The following is a 22,210-nucleotide window of genomic DNA, read 5'->3' as shown; positions in this document are numbered from 1 at the left end:
TTCTTCTTCTTCGATGTCATTAGTTATTTTTCTTGGTGTGCCATCTCCTATTGGAGATCGTTCGTCATTATGGCGTCATGGGCCCGCGAAATAGCAATTCGGAAGAGTTCTGTGCTACTCATATTGAATAATTCTTTAAGATTTTGAAGCCATTTCATTGCCTACAGCCACGTCTGCTGCTATCCTGGATTTTTCTTACACAATGGGTTACAGTGAAGAGCATTTTTCATTCCCGTGGTATTATTAGAGAGTGCCCACTCTTACCGATGCGTAATCGTCTAGAACCGGTCAGAAAAAAAATTGTCCATGTTATAGGATCGAAAAAGGCATTGCGCGTTTCACTTACCCAACGCGTGTTTTACGCTCTTAATTATAAGGGACCAGCTTAATTCACTTCCTTTTCACGAATTGTGGTGACTCCTTTAGAGTAAATAACTGTTTATTCTTTCTGTTCTTCTTTCATAGACCGAATACAAAAGGTTAATTAACTTCGCAATGTTGCACATTTCAAAATTAAAGTGATACCATACAGTCAAGAATAATGTACTATTGACCTTTGTTTTCTAAAGTTTGTTTAATTGCTCATTAAGATTCAAATGTTAGATGGTCTTAAAGATGTCATCTTCACATGACAATGACATTTAATTTCGGAATGTGTCTTGATTGTCAAGATGATTATTTTCATCGAAGTAATTGTACACATCACACCCTCAATAATAGAGAAAAGTAAAGTAAACGGTCGTTGTTTAATGACCATTACCTAAGAATAAGCGATTTTAGATCCGAAAAAATTGTGTCGATTCCAGTTTGTTAGTTTTATTTCCTGTGTTATTATAATTAAAAATCTATCGCGTCAGTTTCGCAAAGTGTTTCTTTACTTTCATCACATTGTTATACATATAGTGTTCGGCAGCTGTCTTCGAATCCATTGTTATAGTCACTGGTTCAAATCCGGCTCGAAGGACCAATGTTCGGGAGCTGCCTTTGATTGCATAGGCGCTGAATTAAATTTTGATATTTTTTTATAATATCAAGTGATGGGACGAATAAGTCGTTCACCTGATGGTAAGCGACACGCCTATCCATAACAGTTGCAGTGCCACTCAGAGATTTTAATCGCAAAGATCTGAGGGGCACTGCCACTGCGCCCGTCACCCTGAGACATAAGTTGACAAGTCCCATGTGCCTGTGATTTCATCAGCACCCTTACCCTTCTAAGCCGGAACGCAGTGACGCTCACGTTACTGATTGGCGGCAGAAATAGGTAGGCAGGGAAGTATCCCTGGACGAACGCTTTCAAAAGGAGCTCTACTGCTACTAAATATAGCACCGCACACTATCTTTATTCCAACACCGAGAGAAGAACGGCAGATGTTACCATACGGAAATATTAAGTTTACAATAATTAAAGTTGTAATAATAGAGAATATTTCCGACATAGACATAGTCTAAGGTAAACATATGAATATGAAACAAAATTAAGTTTGCACATATTTTTTCGTCATATCGTGACAGATAATTGGCGTGTACAAAGTTACCTTGCCATTCTACCGCTCAATTTATGATGCTCTATAATCATCTCCACACGATATAAATTCGCATTTAACATCCTCGTTCAAAATTTAAATTATCTCATACATTTAGCAAATTACTTTTCAAATTTGCTAACCCATGACATAATATAATGTTTGTAATAGTACATTTTACGCAATTTATTTTTTACTCATTAAAAAGCAGCTTAACTGTAAACGAATCTTACTATCTTTGCAATAGCATTTTTCAAATCGTTATTGCATATTAACTTTTTTAACTTTCAATATTATGGACATATCATTAGCAAATAATACTGTTATCACGTTCAATACCTTCCACAGGGCTAGGTAAGTAAGGTAGTTAAGCCAGTCGCATAGCCTCGCGCCGTTCTGCAGGGGAATTTCATCATTTCATAATAAATATTAAAATGTATCTTCCCAATTGTTACTAACACTATGGATTCAGAGTTCGAAATAAATGATTATTATTATTAATAATATCAACTAAAAACAGAATTGGACCTAGAATATACCCTTGAGGGACCCCTACGCTGACTGCAAACCCTGACGACTTCACACTATCAATATCAAGGCTCTGGGCCTTATGACGTAAATATTATTTCAGAAAGTTGAGTAGCAAACTGTTCATTCGCTGCACATATCTGTCTAAAATATAAGATGTTCTTGCTTTGGTTAACCTGGTACCTGTATGTGCATCCGACGAATGCATGCCTCTACTGCACTTTCACCGATTTATATGCGTCTGTTATTGGACTCGTTCCAACCATCTTGATCAATAGGGCGTCTAGAATTATGATTGTCATAGAAAGCGGTTTTAAATCCCGTTTGAATGTATCTTACTGCGTGAAAATTATTGCGAAGCGTTTGATAAGTGTTCCAAGGGATGCCACTGATGATTATTCATTTTAAATCTACTGAAACTTTTGTTTACTTTGTTTTCTACATGATTTCAAGGAGAATTCTAAACGATTGTTGTTGTTATTATATCATTATAAAAATAGTCTACATTACAAGCCTAACCCTCGTTGTCAGTTCAATGCCTAACGTATTTATAGGAATTTTACTACACGGAGATACAGCTATAGTGCCAGATAAATCAAATACGAACACTCAATTATAACGAACAACAATTAATAGTAATTAAGTCTAATAAATAATAATAAAGTATGTGTTAACAATAAGCACTTACATAAAGAAAATAACCCAACACCTGCGTGAACAGTCATGAATTATTGTTCAATAAAGCGTGAACTCACAGACATTTCACTTAATTGTAGAATGTGTGTGAGCTCACGTTTTAGCGCACTAAAATTACAATTGAATATGTCAACATTGAGACCAAGATTAGTAAGTAAACTGTTCAAAGACTTGGTAGCTCCACAAAGAAAACTGTTTTGTCTATAATCCGTACACTTTGTGTAATAAGGCCGGTATTATGCAAAATGACAACTTTAAATATTCCACACAGTCAATAACATTTTTATGCATTAACAGGAGAGTTGTAAAATTTCACGTGTACGAAATTTGTCTCATGTAAGTTAGTATTATTTTTATGCTTCCATGTGATAAAAGCACTTTTGACGTATGATCACATAATGTGTGTGTTATCTAAAGTCACATTCATCTCTCTTCTCTGCGTATGCTTAAAAGTGTATACAACCTCAAATGGCTTTGATTGATTCGGCTAACCAGTGAAAGTGTTAAATAAATCACTTCGGAAAAATATATAGTAAATTGAGGATATATGGTAAATGGTGTGAAAATACATTTCCCAAAAATTTTCACGATAGAAAAAAACCACATACTTTACAAGAAAACCGCTGTATTCAATAGGTACGTTACATATACCAAAGATTTTTTTATGTCAACTGAATTTCGTTTGTAAAAAAATTAATTATGAAATAAAGCCAGTGTCCCTGCCACTCGACCCAAGCAAAATGAACCGTATTAGTACGGGAAAAATATGAATTCGATATGATCGACTCTTAAGGAAATCGTAATTACCTCACATCCTGTGTGCACGTCTTTCCGTGGCCCTGCAGCGCACAAGCACTTTCACCGACGAGGTCAACAATGCTAAATGCGCTCGTGACCTGCCGCGGGACTTGTCGCGCACAGTATTCTGACAAATTACTTTGTCTCGACAGACATGTGCATTTATACTAATTGTAATAACCCGGTTATATAAGATTTAGTCTGTTTCTATCTAATATTTAGTTAATTTAGGGTTTTGATCACCTATTAAGTGAATATTTATAATGCCTATTGCTTAGTGTCGATAAAAAATTCTTGATTGCCATATGTATCTTCCTCAGCCAGCAGATAAGCTCTGCTGCATACGCAGTCTGTAGAATACGTGAGCTTACCGATGTAGCTACTGCTAGACTAGTTTACATAGTATGATGTCCAAGTTAAAAATTCAGTTTAGTTAGGGTAGAAAATTAGCATCCGCATCAGCGTCCGCTGACGTGTAAAAACCCGCATCAGCAACAACCCTGGTTCATACTAGCCGTTGCACACAGTACCGCATCCTACTTGGATCAGGTGTATGGGACTTCCGCTACGTGTCGTCTAGGGGGATATACCCGGCCCGTGAGTCCCTATCTACCGAACCGAGAGATAGGGTTTTCCGGAGAGACTACGGACTCAACGGCAAGACCAGGGTACGGCGGGTGTCCGGGCCAAGCCCTCCTCTTTGTGGTTTGTGGTTAGCTGCAGGGACGAACATGTTCGTCTGCCCCGGTGGTGTGTGGCGGGGCGTTCATCCCGCGTGGCTTAGTAGCAGTCTAGTTGAGAGTCTGAAGCTAGGAGGCGCACGGGGCACGTGAGTTGCCCTTTAAGTCTTTAACTACCTCCGTGACCGAACGGTTACCATGCCGAACTGCCACGCAGAGGTCCCAGGTTCTTCCCGGGCCGGGAGAAATATTTGTATGACCTGCATTTGTTTCTCTCGTGAGTTTGGGTGTGATTTGTGGTTGTCTATGTGTGTGTCCATGGCACCCGCGACACAAGGTTTCCCTAGTTCGGGGCTATGTTGAGTGTGTGCGTTATTATTATATTAAAGTCGGTAGCTATATCCCGACATTGTCGCAAGACACTGCTACTTGGTATCTCCGGCACTAACCCGGAGAGCTTGTAGCGGATGAGCTAGACACCGAACTGAAGAGACGTCGTTCATTCGGCGTCGGGAAGTGAGTTTGCCTTACAGCTCCCCCAACAATGAGAAAATTTGATAATCGACTTAGAGTCGGCGGCTCAGCGCTGGCAACCGTTAGTCGTACGGAGCGCGACGGAAAGTGTTCTACGTGCACCCGAGGCGGCTCACCTATGGCACTTTACAAAGAAGCGGATGAAGTCCGTGCAAAAGTACTGGTCCGGGGTTAGGACCTGACTTAGAGGGTCCCTATGCGGGTTCGCTCGCACAGGTCATAGTGCCCTTCCCGCAAAACCAAGAGGTTGATAGGGAGGCGTACTATAAACAAAACTTATGTAGAAAGATATGGGACTGTTCTACACCCGGCATCAAATTACCAAATAAACTCTATCTTGAATATCAAATTTAGTTTACCTCTGTCACCCGTTAGTACGCGTACTGGTAGGTAAGTACGGGTTAGCGTAAATTTATTACGTTTCCTATAACGTCAGGGAAGAAAAGTTGTTGTTTGTCATGTTAATAATAGTCCCGTGAGGTTAATGGTATTTTATAAATAACCCTGTATAATAGTTACATCGAGTATATAACCAGAAATAGAGACGACATAAGGGCCATCTATCCCTTGCAATACATCAGGGAAATGGGCCTTTTATCAATTTTAAATATCAAGTCTCATTTGCACTGAAGTCACAAATTAAAAAGCTGAAATAATACAGCGTCAACAACTAACCTGTGTGTACGTCTCCGTATATTCCAAAAATATTCTGTAGGTATTGTAATAGAGATAATATCTCTAAATATGGGGCTGTTCCATTTGGTGGTGTGAGAAAAACAGCAAAACATCTAATTAGAAAACCAACGGAATCACATTTCATCGGTAATTAAATATTAAAATAGGTATTTTTAAATTATCGTCCATTATTAGCAAAACTCAAGTTAAACTGGTCGATTTGAAGAGAAACAATTGACGACACCCGTCGATTGTTTCGAATCTGCGCTTGCCAATCGGAGCGCAGAATCATACAGAATAGTTTTCAAACAAATTAAATGACATTTTAACATTCTGCTGTATCTATTACCTCTACATTGTCAAGCAATTGTTTATCGTCTGTGAATGATTAACAAGAAGCCATTAACGTATAATTTGAACGTTATAGTCGCGGCGAGACTTTCTCCGTGTGTTCACACTATTTTGTGTCTCTCTGTCATTAGTGCTGCGATATTAGGAAGTTCCTTTGTATAAAACGCCGGTAATTATAAAATTAATGAGTGTAACGACTGTACATTAAAACCGTTAATGATTGTAATCTTTTCATACATCATTGCCAACCGTTATAAGTCCATAACTGGGCAAGGAAAGAGTTAAGGCCATAATTAAGTCAAGTAGGTAGTAGTAATCTTTTCAAATAGGTTTGTATCAGGAAATAGAGCGCACTATAGTCTATAGAGCCTAGAATGATTTAAAGTCCGCTTCATTTGGCAAATAATAAGAATAAATATTAAACAATATCACATACGTTGCTCTGTTTCCAAACAAAGTAACTAAAACACTTGTTATAATTATTAAACAAAGACCGAACATTAAAAAAAATCACTTCAATTTGGTTGGATCCGAACCAACGTCGTCGAAGCAATCCAACCGGATCGAAGTGAATAATTATAACAAACTATTTCTGAAGTAATTTCACAAAAAAATAAATAATTTAATATCACAGTGGTAGAACATTCTGACATACAATAAAACATAAAACACTTGTGTTATGGAAGTTTTTTTTTGTAATATCAAGAGATGGGACGAACAAGTCGTGTGCCTCCTGTTTACAACAGTTGCATTGCGACTTTTTCTTATTGATGAAATAATTTTTTTTTTATTTTTGGCTGTTTAATTTGAATGTTTAGTTTTAAAAGCTAACTACATATCGTTTTAAGTTGGCTTTTGATATGCGTCTTTTACACAATTTTTTTTTTAATCAAAAACCATAAATTTCCACTTTTGTTCCCCAAGCGATATATCATCACTGAACTTAGGAGTAAATAAATAAATCAAGTTAAAACATTGACTTACAAATAAATGGACGACGGGTCTAATACAAAAACCACGAAAAAAATGTCCCAAGTCAACCTATTTAAACGTAGTGACATGTCAAGGAATATGAAAAAGCTAAAACGTTGAATTTAAATTGTAATGTCATCGCAGTACTGTCTAATTTTGCTTGCTTCGCTGTCAGTCGAACAAACGAAGACTAGAGCGTGAATGACGCTCTGTATACGATTTTAACGCCCTATAAGTTCGGACACTTTTTAGCGCGGACCCGACGTCCATATAATTGTAAATCAATGAGTTCAAATCTCTTAGTCGTGATAATAAGTATTATATTCTTCATTGTCATTCACTCACTTTTAGAAATGATTTTCATGGTCTTGGAGATCTCATATAGAAAAATTACCATTTCTACATATATTGTCTCTGCTACCACCTTGCCTCTCGGATCTTTGCAATTTAAAGCTCTGAGTGTCACCGCAACTACCATAGATAGGCGTGTCGCTTACCTTCAGACGCACAACTGTCCATCCCGTCACTTGGTATCTAAAAAAAGACTGCAAATTAGCAGCTTACATGCTGTTCAAGAGCAGTTTAAACCGCGCAACTGTTTCACGCCAGCTTTACTACAATTGCTAAGACTTTTACCGACAAAGCACGAGTGTTTGAATAAAATATGGTACTGTTTCTTGGATTATTATCAATAAAAGTGTTTCCCAACGAAATCGTGAGTAAGAAACAGGTTTGTAAGGTAAAGCAGTTACAAAATATTGCGTTTTGTTTAGATGACATAATGCAGGCTAATAATAACTGCTTTCACTGACAGTCGTCGAGAAACGTGTTGATGACACGATTATGAATTATGAGACAAGATGTTATATGATTCGAATTATAAAATTTAAAAAAATAACAACTTCTGTTTTAATAACCAGTTCAAAACATGACAAAACGTTCAATGTGTGCAGTTTTTATGAAAATTAGTAATAGACATAACTTTGATGCGAGGAATGAAACTAAACTAGCTGTTATTGGTTTCACATAGTCACATGATCATTTAAGGGGCAAAGTTGCAAATGGGGCTGGGATAGGAGCATAGGGGTGACTGCTTACTGGGTCAAAGAAATTTAGCACGAAATGTTGCTAGTTTTTGTCATTTATTCGACAAAACAAGACGAAGGGGCAATGTGTAATAAGATTCCTGAAAATTCGCTATTTAGAAGGTTTGTTTGAGAAGTACTTGGATGACAAAAATCTATTGTCAGTGAGTGAATAAGTGATTTGTTTAGATATTTCAGGTTTTTCCCACCAATGATAGTTAAAATAATAATATTTACTTAATAAAAATATTAATTAGAAAGTAATATGTGTGATGATGGCTACCCTACCTCGTAAAGGAGAAACCCTTGCCAAGAATTTAGCTTTTAGGCAATGATTCAAAAAATACTAAAACTAGAAGAAGCACTTCATCTTTTAAAAATATTTAAAATCAAACTTGAATATATAAAATAACTTTTTCGACTAAAGTGTACGAAATTTGCACGAAACGAAATGTGAAAAGAGGAAATTAAAATATATAAATGAAAAAATTACTTTATTTTCAAAAATGAACCTTAAATAATAAATAAAGCAACCGACCAGAACTTTGAACAAAATAAAAATAATTTAATAAAATGTATGTGTCCGTATTTGATATGTTTTATTCAATTCGGTTAACGGAAAGTGGGTGAAATCCAATTGGCTAATGTGCCACGCTTCGAGATGGAATATTTTCTTTAAATTTTAATGGTATCACTACTGAGATACCCCCTTTCCTAAAAAAAGAATCATCGAAATTGATTCACTAACATTGACTTACAAATAAATGGACGACGGGTCTAATACAAAAACCACGAAAAAAATGTCCCAAGTCAACCTATTTAAACGTAGTGACATGTAAAGAAATATGAAAAAGCTAAAACGTTGAATTTAAATTGTAATGTCATCGCAGTACTGTCTAATTTTGCTTGCTTCGCTGTCAGTCGAACAAACGAAGACTACAGCGTGAATGACGCTCTGTATACGATTTTAACGCCCTATAAGTTCGGGCACTTTTTAGCGCGGACCCGACGTTATAACTGTAAGTCAATGTTCACTAATGTTGTAAAATCGCGTGACGTACAAAAAAGCACAGCCCCCTAACTTTCTACATTAGTTTTGATTGTAGTGATTTAGAGTATACGAGCAGGGCCTATAATCTGTGCGTGCACAGGAACCTTCTCAGTTCAGGTTCTGACCCCAGATCAGCCAGTGTACAGGGTTGTTTCTGACCGACGTCACTCTTCTCTCTTGACTATATACTCAATGATTACTCGTAAAAGCAACCTGGGCAGCCAATGCGGTCGGCTTTTTAAGCATCACACAGTCTTTAACATCTTGTTACCATGACACGCAGAAAGCCAAAGGGCGTCGCTGATAAATGGCTCTCCTGGCTAGCTGACAAAAGATCTCGTGCCAAAATAACAAGGCGCAACGTTGTATTCTCAAGCCGATCGGCCTTACACTTACGTTTCAAATCACGTATCCAACAGGTATTCTCTTTTCTATCACAACCATGTAACGGATTTTAAACTGAACACACACTTACAAACTGCTTTAAGATCTGCGATAAACGTTTACATATATAAGTAACGGAACGAGCAAGTGTTAAGCGACACACCTACACATAGCACTTGCAGTATCACTCAGAGCTTTAAATCGCAAAGAACTGAGGGACACTGCCCTTGCGCCCGTCACCCTGAGACATAAGTTGACAAGTCCCATGTGCCTGTAATTTCACCAGCACCCTTCAAAACCGGAATGCAATAATGCTCACATTGGCTTACATACTGCTTGGCGGCAGAAATAAAAAAGGTAGGGCAGTACTCACAAATCTTTGGGATGTAAAATTCTGAGCGGCAGTACTGCAACTGTTATAGACAAGCGTGTCGCTTACCACCGCTTGTTTGCCACCACGACTTGTTCGTCCCGTGGTATCGTAAAAAAATTACAATTTAGGTTTCAAGATTTATGTAAGTGCGTATCTAAATAATTTAGTAGTAGTTTTATTTCGTCTAAACGCCATTGAGCTGAAAATTTGCCGCGTATATTCCGCCTAGTGCATCGCTAACTAAAGAGGTTGCCGACAAGAAATGCCGATTGTGAATTTCCTGTACCTACTTCGAAGATGCGTAAGATTTCTATATTACGTAACTGTTATCCATTTGTAGAAAGCAAGTATAAAAAACCAGTTTTGTTCCACGTTTACATGTTTTACTTGTCCAATTTTTGCTTATGATCTAGTTTTAGGTTGTTTTTTACTTACCTCAACCTAAGCGGAAATATGTTATGGAATATAGTGCAATGATACCTTAATGTTTGAAAATTATTTTGCGTAACAAATATACTACGCAATAATATACTTTGTTAAATAAATAGATATGCACACACCGGCACATTTAATGGAACACCAGTAAAAATACCAAAATAAATATATGCAATAAAATAAAATAATGTAGTATTTTAACGAACTTCACAAAGCAGTAGGTTCTCAATTAGACTGTAAATTTTTTGCGTTGTTGCAACTGTTAGTTGTGGAATGCGCAACGGGAAGTGAGAGTGACTACAGCTCCGGTACCTATCTGGAAAGTAAGGAGCGTACTGTGTACCCGGAGTGGCTAGAAATAGGTAAAGTGGCAGTACTTCCCTGGACGAACTGTTTGTGACACCCTGTAAGGGCACAACAAAGTAATGAGGACACTTACTCATTATATATAAAGCAATAAAATTGTGATCATATTAAATAAATCATTAAAAAATATACATGCATAAGATAAATTGAGAACAAACAAATTAATTACGTTATAAATTATATTTTGTCATTGAAAAATTCTTTAATACAATAATAAGTTTTATTTATGAGGAATTCTTTTAGACGTTTGGAGAAAATTTTAAATTCTTGAATTTCTTTTACATAAATTGGTATGTGATTGTAAATTTTTGTTACCATAATTTGCGGTCCAGAACAAACTAATTTCAATTTAGAAAATCGTACATGTACCTAGTTGATGTAGGTTTCTATTGTTACGTGTAATTCAATTTTCGGAGTAAACAAAGTGGGATGGTTTCTAATAAATTTGCACGACATAAATATATACATACCTGTTAAAGTTAATATGCCTAATCTTTGAAAGAGAGGTCTACAGGATTCTCTCTGTTCTATACTTATCAATATCCTAACACACTTTTTCTGTAGTACAAATACATAAAATATTTGTGTGATATCAGTGAATAAAGTGTTTATCTATGCGTCGAATTAAATCAAACGTAGAATGTTCAAAACATCAGCAACCTACGATAGGTACGATTTGTCGAGAAAGCAGACTCATTTTTTCCTTGTAAATCTGGTGCATCCTGGGCAACAATCGCCGAATACATTACGCAGCTTGGTAAATCATTTTAGCATGATGCATTACAATGTCTACCGTCGATACGATAAGAAGAAGTAGCGTTACATAATTTGAAAATTCCCCTATAATGTCTCCTCTATGCAAGAGTTCTATTGCCAACAATTCTTATTAATTCACAGAATACATTACAATATTTATGTGTAACCATTTCTCATGGTTTTTCTAATAATAAATGAAAATTATCTAATCAATATGGAAATAAACCAGTTTAAGTTATAAGGGCTATCGCACTTTCAACAGAAAATGGTCATTATACAACGACATTGGCAATCCAAAAACATATCAAATTTGAATATAAAGTGTGGGTTTAAAAAAATATAATATATAGTAAAACAAAATAAAAACTCTGAAATATGATGAATAATAAATAAAAGTTACTTACTAACTATATAACTAAATTTAAAATACAGTGAATAGCGACATCTCTCGCCAGAACTGGTAGCTGTAAAGGTACTAACTGGGTGATAAATCTTTCATAGATTTCTCATAGATGGCGCTACGACTAAAAAATCGTTGAAAAACCAAATACAAAGACACGACACAAGCACATAGTAAAAATTCGTGAGGTCCGTTGGTTCGTTCCGTGGCTTAGTTGGTATAACGTCTGGCACGGTATGCAAGAAGACGTCGGTTCGAATCCGACCGGATCGAAGGAATTTTTTCTGAGTGTTCGATCTTTATATTAATAATTGTAACTAATTAACTAACAGCTTTTCAGGAGAAAGGTTCAAAGATTCAACAAACGAAATTACTGAAGATAACTTGATGATAACTGATAACTTGTGATGTTATCATGATGCATTATGACAGAATAGCTTCATATTAACCTTACATATTGCAAATTAGTGACACCGTTAATCTAAAAACGTACACTATATTAAATCAAATAAGCTGTATAATAGAACGGCTGCCCCATATCAAAACCTAGTAAGTGCTTCAGACAAAATTTTACAGGAGAACCCAAAAAACACTAGTCAAGGTCGCCCTTAAACTTTAATGTAAAAGCAATAGTATAAGATAGGATACCAATCATCGTTAAGTAATGTGAGCATTACTGCTCCCGGTTTTGAAGGGTAGGGGTCCTGGTGAGAATACAGGCACATAGGACTTGTCAACGTTAAGACTCAGGGCGACTGGCGCAGTGGCCGAGTCTCTCACACTTTTGTGATTCAAAGCTCTGAGCGGTACTACAGCTGTTATGGACCAGCCACCAGGCGCAGGACTTGTTCGTCCCGTTACTTGGTATCCGCTCACGCGATGCGCTCCTCCTACCGCAAAATGGCGGCTATTTGGTTTCGCAAATTAGAAAAGCATTCAGTTTAAATACAAGTTTTTATAAATAAAAATTATTATTCTGCATTGCTAAATAAATACCCTCCGTTCTACCAACAAAAACATCTCAAATAAAATGCAGTAATACACCGCAAATCCTGCACTTAAAAAGCATTAATGAAATTTTTGGTGTACTTGGATAAATATGATAATATTCCGTTTGAGTGGTTCTAACGTTTACCATGAAATTACTCCTTAAAGTATAGTTTATAAACATTTATATTCAGGGTAAACTAAAAAAACGCTACTTACGGTATGTTTCAATAAATAAACACCGAAATCCGTATTTTTGAAGTTGTTTATTTTTTTAAATGACAGACCCAGGCGTTAAAAACTTTATGGTTTGCTAGAGTAGTTACCGAAATAGCAATTAATATTAGTTATTTTTACTTAGTATTAGTCTTAGTCTTTGTACTCATCCATTCACCGCTCAAATTATCAGCCCCACCCTTTTATTTGAGAATAGAGTTAATCGCGACCACATTCCACCTGCAGGTCAAACTAGTGTTCACGTAGGTCAACACTCCCACCCAAGCCTCCATTGAAACGTAATCGTAACTTGTAGAGTTCACAGGTTACGTGAACTAGTAAACCTTAATTCCGTGTTGCAGGGCCAGCTGGAGGTATTAGCGCCCCTGTTTTTTTGTAATAGTGTACAATTGCGCGAACAGTGTGATAGCCCACATGGTGGAAACAGTCGTTGCCTATAGGCATTTGCGATACCTCTCAATCTCTCTCAATGCAGAACACAGTTTCTGTATAGAGAACTCTAGTCCAGTTACGTGATATTAATATACTTTGGTATTATAATGTACACCTTTAAAAGGAATGCGCACCTAAGAACATTGTAGCTAGATTGCAGTGCATTTGCACTAGCTTATTTACTTCGATTGAATTTAGTGACTTGTTAATTCCTTATTTATTAAAGAGACATTTATCCAGAAATTGAGCATAGTTGGCTAATTATCCATTAGCCAAATGGACGCTCATTAATTATGAGTAAATTATGTTCCAGAAGAAATTACGAAAGTGAACTTTTAAGTACCATAATTTTGGTTATTGTATTAGTGCCGTTAGACATTTCTTAATTTTTGCTTACAAATAACTTTTACATTTAGTCTCTCTCGCCAATTCTGTTTGAAAACTAGCAGCTTAAGATACTTATATACTGCATATACTGAGACGGCGCTATTTCACAGACTCGTTGTCATCAAAATTTTTATGTTCATACTTTTCTATTTGATAAGTATCTGTATCATATTAGCGATTAATCTTACTTCACCACGATGACAAGCATTATAGTACATGCCATCGATACGATAAGAAGATTTTAGCGATGTAAGTGTGTATCTGTTTATCTTCGATGCATTGCATCCATGACTGATTAATAGCGCCACAGTGACAATAATACGGACTCATCCTAAAACCGGCCAACAATGACCACGCATAACCCACTGTTCACAACGCATAGGCGAACGCATCTCGGGTAGCCGGTTAACGTTTCCGGGTGAACAATTTATTGCCATTCGTAAATACATTACACAATAATTAACATTTGTACTTAAATTGTTTGCAACAGGTTGATTTAACTTGGCAGAGATGCTATCTTTAACATTAGTGACTTGTTTATTATGAAATAGTGATATAAAATTTGTAGATAATCAATGCAATGTTCTTTGTGCACACAGTGTTTCTTGAAATGTTACCTTTGTAGAAATTAAGCAGTTGCCAAGATAGATAAAAAATATTGGACTTACTCTAAACATCTGCTAAGGAAGTGTAAAAATGCAGGATCTTCAGCCCTTACAGCTGCCGACAGCGTTCTGGAGCCTGGCCTTCTCTTCCTGCCTTTGGAGTTGGTTACTGTTCGTGGTGAGCCTTTGGAGTCTGCAGAGTCGTAAAAATAGTTTATTGTTACAATTATTCATTTAAAAGTTAATTATTCAGTTATGCCAATAGTTCTTGTTGCTGCAGTAATAATTTTAACACGAAGAAAAGATCTAATAATTTTTAATCTAATTAAATTGATTTATTATGTGCATTTGATGATATCGATCATATGTCATTACCGAAGAACAGTCTTTTTCTGGTGGCATGAATAAGTAGGTCTGGAGGTGGAGGCCCGAGTAGCTCCATGATGCAAGCCAACTGCTCCGCTTCGTTCTCTCCCGGGAACAATGGATAACCCGTATGGAGTTCCGCAAGGATGCATCCTAGGGTCATAAAGTTATACTATGCATAAATAAGTGACTCGTAACCATTTAAGTATTATAAGCATCTTCTAATACAATCGTAAATGTTATTCAGCGCCATAAATAATTCAACAGAATTGAGTAACGATTACTTTTGTAAAATTATGGAAACGCGACGCAGTCTCCTTCACTTATAATTCAATAATAGATTTACAAATTCATAAGAAGCTCTAAGTACCCCAGACCGCTGTATGGCATAAGTAATATTCAAGGCTTTGATTTGACAATACTTACTTAATATATTATTGAATACCTGTCACCTGGAACTTAGATTGCAAAATAAAAGTTGTGCAACAGCGTTGTGGTAATAAGAGCTTACTTATAGCATTTCAAATTCATAGTTTTATTGTAAAGGTGATTAGATTAGACTGTTATAAAATTATTACGTGCATTTAATCTAGTACACCACTATATACCTGCTTGAAATATTGCATAAGTTCTTTTGGAATTATTTCAATCTGTTTATTTTGGATCAAAAAGTGTCAAAAAACAATTTAAGAAGCTCGCATGAAAACTGGATTCTTACGAGTGTACCGATATCCGTTGAACACCTTTCTCTCTGCTTTCTACCGTGTTTGCGTAACATTTGAAAACAGGTGAGAATCGGAAATTATCAGCCAGTCAATGATCTTTTAAATTAACCTGTACGAATAGTCTTTTTCATACTTTGGTGTTATTCGTGTTAGTGTTTTCTGACTAATTAACACCGCCGCCGCCGTCGGTATTTTGCAGGATAGGTATATCTCGGAGAGTGTGCGATGGGATTGCAAGATTTAATTACGCCTTCCCCTTTCCATCGTCGGGAATCTAGATATTCCCAGGATTCGCACGAAACGTATCGTTTCCACATTTATATGGCTAGGGAGTGGAATTCCCTGACTGCGGATCTATTCCCCGAATCGCATAACTTGGATGTTTTTAAGGCGAGAGTGAGTCACTTTCGTTCAAATGATATGGAATTCAAATGCGCACTTATTCTCGTATAAAAAATAGTATTCAATTACATTGTCTTGAAATATAATAACCGAGAATGGTCAATTTGGATCAACTTTTCCAAAGAGATGATAGTAAAAATTAAATACAAAAATTTAAAAAAAATTTCACAAAAAAATAATTGAATATCAATTCAATAAAAATTTAATTAATACAGTGAATAGCGACATCTCTCGCCAGGACTGGTAGCTGTAAAGGTACTAACTGGGTGATAAATCTGTCAAAGATTTCTCATAGATGGCGCTACGACTAAAAAGTCGTTGAAAGACCAAGTACAAAGACACGACGCAAGCACATAGAGAAATTCGTGAGGTCCGTTGGTTCGTTCCGTGGCTTAGTTGGTATAGCGTCTGGCACGGTATGCAAGAAGACGTCGGTTCGAATCCGACCGGATCGAAGGAATTTTTTCTGAGTGTTCGATCTTTGTATTAATAATTATAACAAACTAGTGGAGTAATTTCACAAAAAATAATTGAATATCAATTCAATAAAAATTTAATTAAAATAGTATTAAATTATGTACATTGTCTTGAAATATAATAACCGCGAATCATTGACTTACAAATAAATGAACGACGGGTCTAATACAAAAACCACGAAAAAAATGTCCCAAGTCAACCTATTTAAACGTAGTGACATGTAAAGGAATATAAAAAAGCTAAAACGTTGAATTTAAATTGTAATGTCATCGCCGTACTGTCTAATTTTGCTTGCTTCGCTGTCAGTCGAACAAACGAAGACTAAAGCGTGAATGGCGCTCTGTATACGATTTTAACGCCCTATAAGTTCGGACACTTTTTAGCGCGGACCCGACGTCCATATAATTGTAAGTCAATGCCGAGAATGGTCAATTTGGATCAACTTTTCCAAAGAGATGACAGTAAAAATTAAATACAAAAACTTTTCGAGTAGAAATAGTTCTTTAAGGTTAGTAAACACAATAAACTGACTAAAAAGGTCATATGCAAGTAAATATGTTCGGTAGTGACCACAGACCGGAGTGACTAAGGCGGATTATTAATGTTACACCATTGTTAATGCAGCCTATCAATAAATAAATACCATTTACTTGAAACACAATAATAATAATGTACTAGACAACCACACCAATTCCGGGAATAGACCTATCGAACTTGAGACCATCCAGCGCCCACAGTGCCCTTGTGCCACCTAAGTCGTCAAACACACTTAAGATAATCTCAGTACAGAGTACTAAAAAAACCGACCTCAAAAGTTCGTGGAATTACGTCTATTTGCTAAGTTTTATTGAAATATCCTTAAATTCGCCACTATACAGGACTTGACACTGGATATAATAAAAATCGGTTCTCACTACTCAAAGTATATTAAGAGAAAAACGCCTTAAATTGGAGAAATAGAAAATCAACCATTAAAATAATTGCTCCTTAAGAAAATTTAGGCGCTATTTATAAAAATGAATCTTCATGCATGAACAGTTACAATTAGAGGTGGATGATTTCCTTCAACATGAAATGGGACCACTATGGAAGTACCCCCTTTCCAACAAAAAAGAATCATGAAAATCGGTTCACAAATACCGGAGTTATTGCGTAACATACATACAAAAAAAACATACAGTCGAATTGAGAACCTCCTCCTTTTTTTAAGTCGGTTAAAAATGAGCTTTTATCGTTGTGATATGAAATTCAACTTTTTATTCATAAGTGTCTTTAAATGTTCCAAATGTCATTTTCTGCTGCCTTTTCCAGATCCATTAAAACTAGCTGAAGTAGTCGTAATGCAGGAGATAATTTTTCCATAGTACTACCAGTAAAGAGAAAGGGTAGTCAAGGAATTATAAACCAATTATTTTATCACTAATTATTGGACCGGGAGAGTTGCTCAGGGGGAGGCTTATGTCCAGTAGTAGATTCGTGTAAGTTGATGATGAATGATAATAATAACGCACACACTCAACATAGCCCCGCACTAGGGAAACCCTGTATCGCGGGTGCCATGGAGACACATAGACAACCACAAATTACACTCAAACTCACGAGAAAAATAAATATAGGCCATACACATATTTCTCCCGACCCGGGAATCGAATCTGGGACCTCGCGTGGCAGTCCGGCGTGGTAACCGTCCGGCCACGGAGGCAGTTGATATGCTACTATCAATCAAATTTAATTGACAATCATCCACTTGGCTCTCCTCAACGCTTCATTTACTTCAGTCCAGTGCTACTTAGAGTCCCTGGTTTTCCACATGTAGATGAAAGGACAAATATGACCCCAATCGATGTTAGTCCTCTAAAAAAATATTAAATTTCCTATTGAATAATCCCGTATTCCATACCATTTGCGCATAAGTCAATAAGCTGAAGTATATTAACTTTTTCAACTGTCTTTCTCTCTTACTACAATATCATCATTAATTCTATTTTCTATGTGTTCTTTCTTTTTCTTTCTACCTATCTGTATAGTTTCTTATTACCTTTGGCAAATAAAGATGACTCATTCAGTTTTCTTTCATAATACAAGATAATTATTGAGATTTGAATTAATGAACTAGCTTATTTTATTACCTATACCTGCTTGGCACACTCGCCCACTCGTTAAACGTAAATAACGTAAGATATAAATGTCAACAAACAAATTTCATAGTTTGTGTTTTTTGCTATGGCCCACTATTCAAATTAGCCGTGCAATATCATCAAATCTGAAAGCTATTTTGCATTTTGTTACATAAGCTTCAGCTGTCTATTATACATTTGCATATTGACCAATAAACGTATTACAAAAAATTACGTTTTGTAATTTTACGTCGCATTTCTAAAATTTCACCCAATGACGTCATTCATTCATAATAAAAGTTCACAATGATGCTACGACTTACAGTGCCAAAGCCACAGAAAGCTGTGTACAGAAAGAAAATTGCACAGAGATCCAAGGAGCATGTCATGCTTGGCAATAAACGATCGAGTTCCGAAGTAAAGAGGCCGACCAAGGCGAACTTACTATATAACCAAACCAATGACGTCCTAAAGAAAGCACTAATGCAAGTTGATGAGGCGAAAGACGTGTGTTAATATCGTAACAAGTGGACGGTTGTCGTCTCTGCCTACACCGATGAGAAAAGGTGTTATTGATATGTATGTATATGAGTTCCGAATTCTGAAATACGAAGACAAACTAAAGTCCGTATAACGAAGCTAAAATGGAGTTGGACAGGAGATATTGCAAATCGTATTGACAGATGGGAAAAAGCTACAACCGAATAATGATCAAGAAGTGGTAAAAGAAAGAGTTTGTCCAGAGAAGTACTGCCACCTCACCTATTTCTGCCGCTAAACAGTAAAGAGAGCATTATTGCGCTCCGCTTTTGAAGGGTTAAGAGGGCTGGTGAAATTACAGGCACATGGGACATGTCAACGTGTGTCGCAGTGGCAATGTCCCTCAGGTTTTTTCGATTTATTACTCTGAGTGGCACTGTAACTACTATGGACAGGCGTGTCGCTTACCACCAGGCGCACGACTTGTTCGTCCTGTCACTTTGTATCTAAAAAAACAACGTGGAATGTCCAGCAGCGAAATGGGTGACGACACCGGCTAGTCGCCGGCCGTACATGGGTGAGACTAGCGCAAGATCGTAGTGGGTGTATATGATGATTATGATGTCATTAATTCATGTAAGTAGGTAATAACTTTGAATTGTGTTTACCCTAAATTAACGGACCGACTCGGAGTCCCAAGAACTGGTAAGTACTTCGTGTCGCGAAAATCCAATTTCATATATCTAATGCGGCCCTAGTCTAGTTATTAAGTTCTTTTATTGTAGGTTAATCATTTATGTCTTTATGTTTATAGGTATCAGCGGCAAAGGTTTTTTTTATAATAATAAATGAAAGGGTCGAGCAAATCCTGGACGAATAGAGCCCGTCACTTAAAAAAACGTGGAATGTCCTGCAGCGAAATGGGTAGACGACATCTTCAAGTCGCCGCGGCGGACTTCTAGACTAGCGCAAGATCGTCGTGAGTGTGTGTAATGAGAATGATGTCATTAATTCATATAAGTACCAATTTTGAATTGTGTTTACCCTAAAATTAATGGACCGACTGGGAGAACCTCGTGTATCCTGTTGCGAAAAAACAATTTCTTTCATCTTCATGTTGCCCTAGTAGTGACTATTAAGTAATCTGTGCCTAGATTTAAGTTATTTAGTGTAGGTTAATCATTTATATCTTTATATATTTAGGTACCAGTGGCAAAGGATAAGTATAACACGATTCACATAGGTCCCCGATTCAGAACTCTTCGATATTTTAACCGATTTTTCGTTTGGATATCGTTCTCGAATCGAAGGACGCTTTCCGAGCTATTCAATCGTTATCCAACAGCGTTTACGGAGTTAGTCGGTGAAATAGATTACAAGAAAAATTAAAATCCTTTTATATACATTTTTAAGACTTTAAAGGCCTAAAATATAGGAATGCATTAGCCTGGCATTAAAATAAATTAGTAAAATTGAACAAAATCCAGACTTTATTTAAAATAATAAGAGATTTCCCTAATACATTCTTGCTTTGTAAACAATAGGACATGACAGATAGGTTCGATAACTTTTATTCGATAACTATGTTCTGAATAATTTTTGTGAGCCTTTGCCGGTCGAGAAATTCGAGTAATCGTACGTCGTCACGTCACGGGTGTGACGTCATTTCGGTTCGGTTCCGAATACGACAGTTTGACATTCGATTCGATTATTAATAAAAAAAAAATCGTACAATATCTAATCGAATCAGTCGACAGCAGAGTTATCGTAAGGTTCTGTATCGACCCTCTGTTTTGCTAAATAATTTGTCCTCCACCTTTGCAGCATTTATTGCGTATCTTTTATACCGACTTACGATCTTGAAATGTCTACCCTTCAACACTGAAAAGCACCAATTGTCTTCAAGAGGTATTTCCAAACGAAGTTACAACACATCTGTTTGACAAGTTGTGAAAAGCCGTAACTTGAGCGAACCTTTCACTTATTTATGTTTTTGTCGAAGGCTTATTTGTTTTAGACTCCTACGTTTGGTAATGACAATTGGGAATTATTACCAAAATGTGATGTGAAAGGGACAAAGTTTAACTTGTAAGTGCTATTGACAACATCAGTGAAGAAACCATCATTAAGTTGTAAAGTGTCTCTCATTGACTTACAATTATATGGACGTCGGGTCCGCGCTAAAAAGTGTCCGAACGTATAGGACGTTAAAATCGTATACAGAGCGTCATTCACGCTTTAGTCTTCGTTTGTTCGACTGACAGCGAAGCAAGTAAAATTAGACAGTACTGCGATGACATTACAATTTAAATTCAACGTTTTAGCTTTTTCATATTCCTTTACATGTCACTACGTTTAAATAGGTTGACTTGGGACATTTTTTTTCGTGGTTTTTGTATTAGACCCGTCGTCCATTTATTTGTAAGTCAATGGTGTCTCTTGAATGTTAAGATGTGATATTCTATTATTTTTTGTGAAGTTACTCCACTAGTTTGGTATCATTATTAAACAAAGATACACTTATACGACTAGATTCGAACCAACGTTTCCTACCAAACTGTGTCAGACGCTATGCCCACTAAGCCACGGATCGAACCAACGGACCTCACGAATATTTCCATGTGTTTCTTTTAGTTTTTAACGACTTTTTGCCGTAGCGCCATCTTTGAGAAAATTATGACCCAAGTTCTTAATATGTGGTACCTATTTGTAGCTTTAACATGACATAAGTATTATATAAAATGTTATGAAACAGATAACTAATTTGTTTATTATATTTAAGATATTCTTTCTTTTATCCGCTCACGCGATACATGCAGCCGTAGAGGCATACCACACCTAGAGGTGCCGGTGATGATTTTTTACCGATTTATCTGATATCGAAGTTATAACATGTAAAAAAACTAATATTAATTGCTACTTCGGTAACTACTCTAGCAAACCATAAAGTTTTTAATGCCTGGGTCTGTCATTTAAAAAAATAAACAACTTCAAAAATATATCACGACAATCGTGTGATTCGTGTGTGTGTTGTTTGGGCTGGTGATTTCGGTGTTTATTTATTGAAAACATGCCGTAAGTAGCGTTTTTTAAGTTTACCCTGAATATAAATGTTTATAAACTATACTTTAAGGAGTAATTTCATGGTAAACGTTAGAACTACTCAAACGGAATATTATCATATTTATCCAAGTACACCAAAAATTTCATTAGGTGTATTACTACATTTTATTTGAGATGTTTTTGTTGGTAGTACGGAGGGTATTTATTTAGCAATGCAGAATAATAATTTTTATTTATAAAAACTTGTATTTAAACTGAATGCTTTTCTAATTTGTGAAACCAAATAGCCGCCATTTTGCGGTAGGAGGAGCGCATCGCGTGA

General features: G+C 36.3%; 1 protein-coding gene across 1 annotated transcript in view; it reads right to left on the bottom strand.

Moving 5' to 3' along the window:
- The window catches only part of LOC113236424 (dual specificity tyrosine-phosphorylation-regulated kinase 2), a 146,919-nt gene that overhangs the window by 7,296 nt on the left and 117,413 nt on the right, over positions 1-22,210 (bottom strand). The window contains exons 8-9 of the mRNA XM_026472478.1: positions 14,634-14,777; positions 14,322-14,451 (exon numbers count right to left, since the gene is read on the bottom strand). Coding sequence (XP_026328263.1) covers positions 14,322-14,451; positions 14,634-14,777 — 274 coding nt within the window. The remainder of the gene's footprint in view (positions 1-14,321; positions 14,452-14,633; positions 14,778-22,210) is intronic.

The sequence above is a fragment of the Hyposmocoma kahamanoa genome, unplaced genomic scaffold (assembly GCF_003589595.1).
Source record: "Hyposmocoma kahamanoa isolate Upper Pololo Valley unplaced genomic scaffold, ASM358959v1 102, whole genome shotgun sequence".
In the NCBI taxonomy this organism is placed as follows: domain Eukaryota; kingdom Metazoa; phylum Arthropoda; class Insecta; order Lepidoptera; family Cosmopterigidae; genus Hyposmocoma; species Hyposmocoma kahamanoa.
The sequence above is the reverse complement of the archived record's forward strand: the minus strand, read 5'-3'. Positions and strand labels throughout refer to the sequence as shown.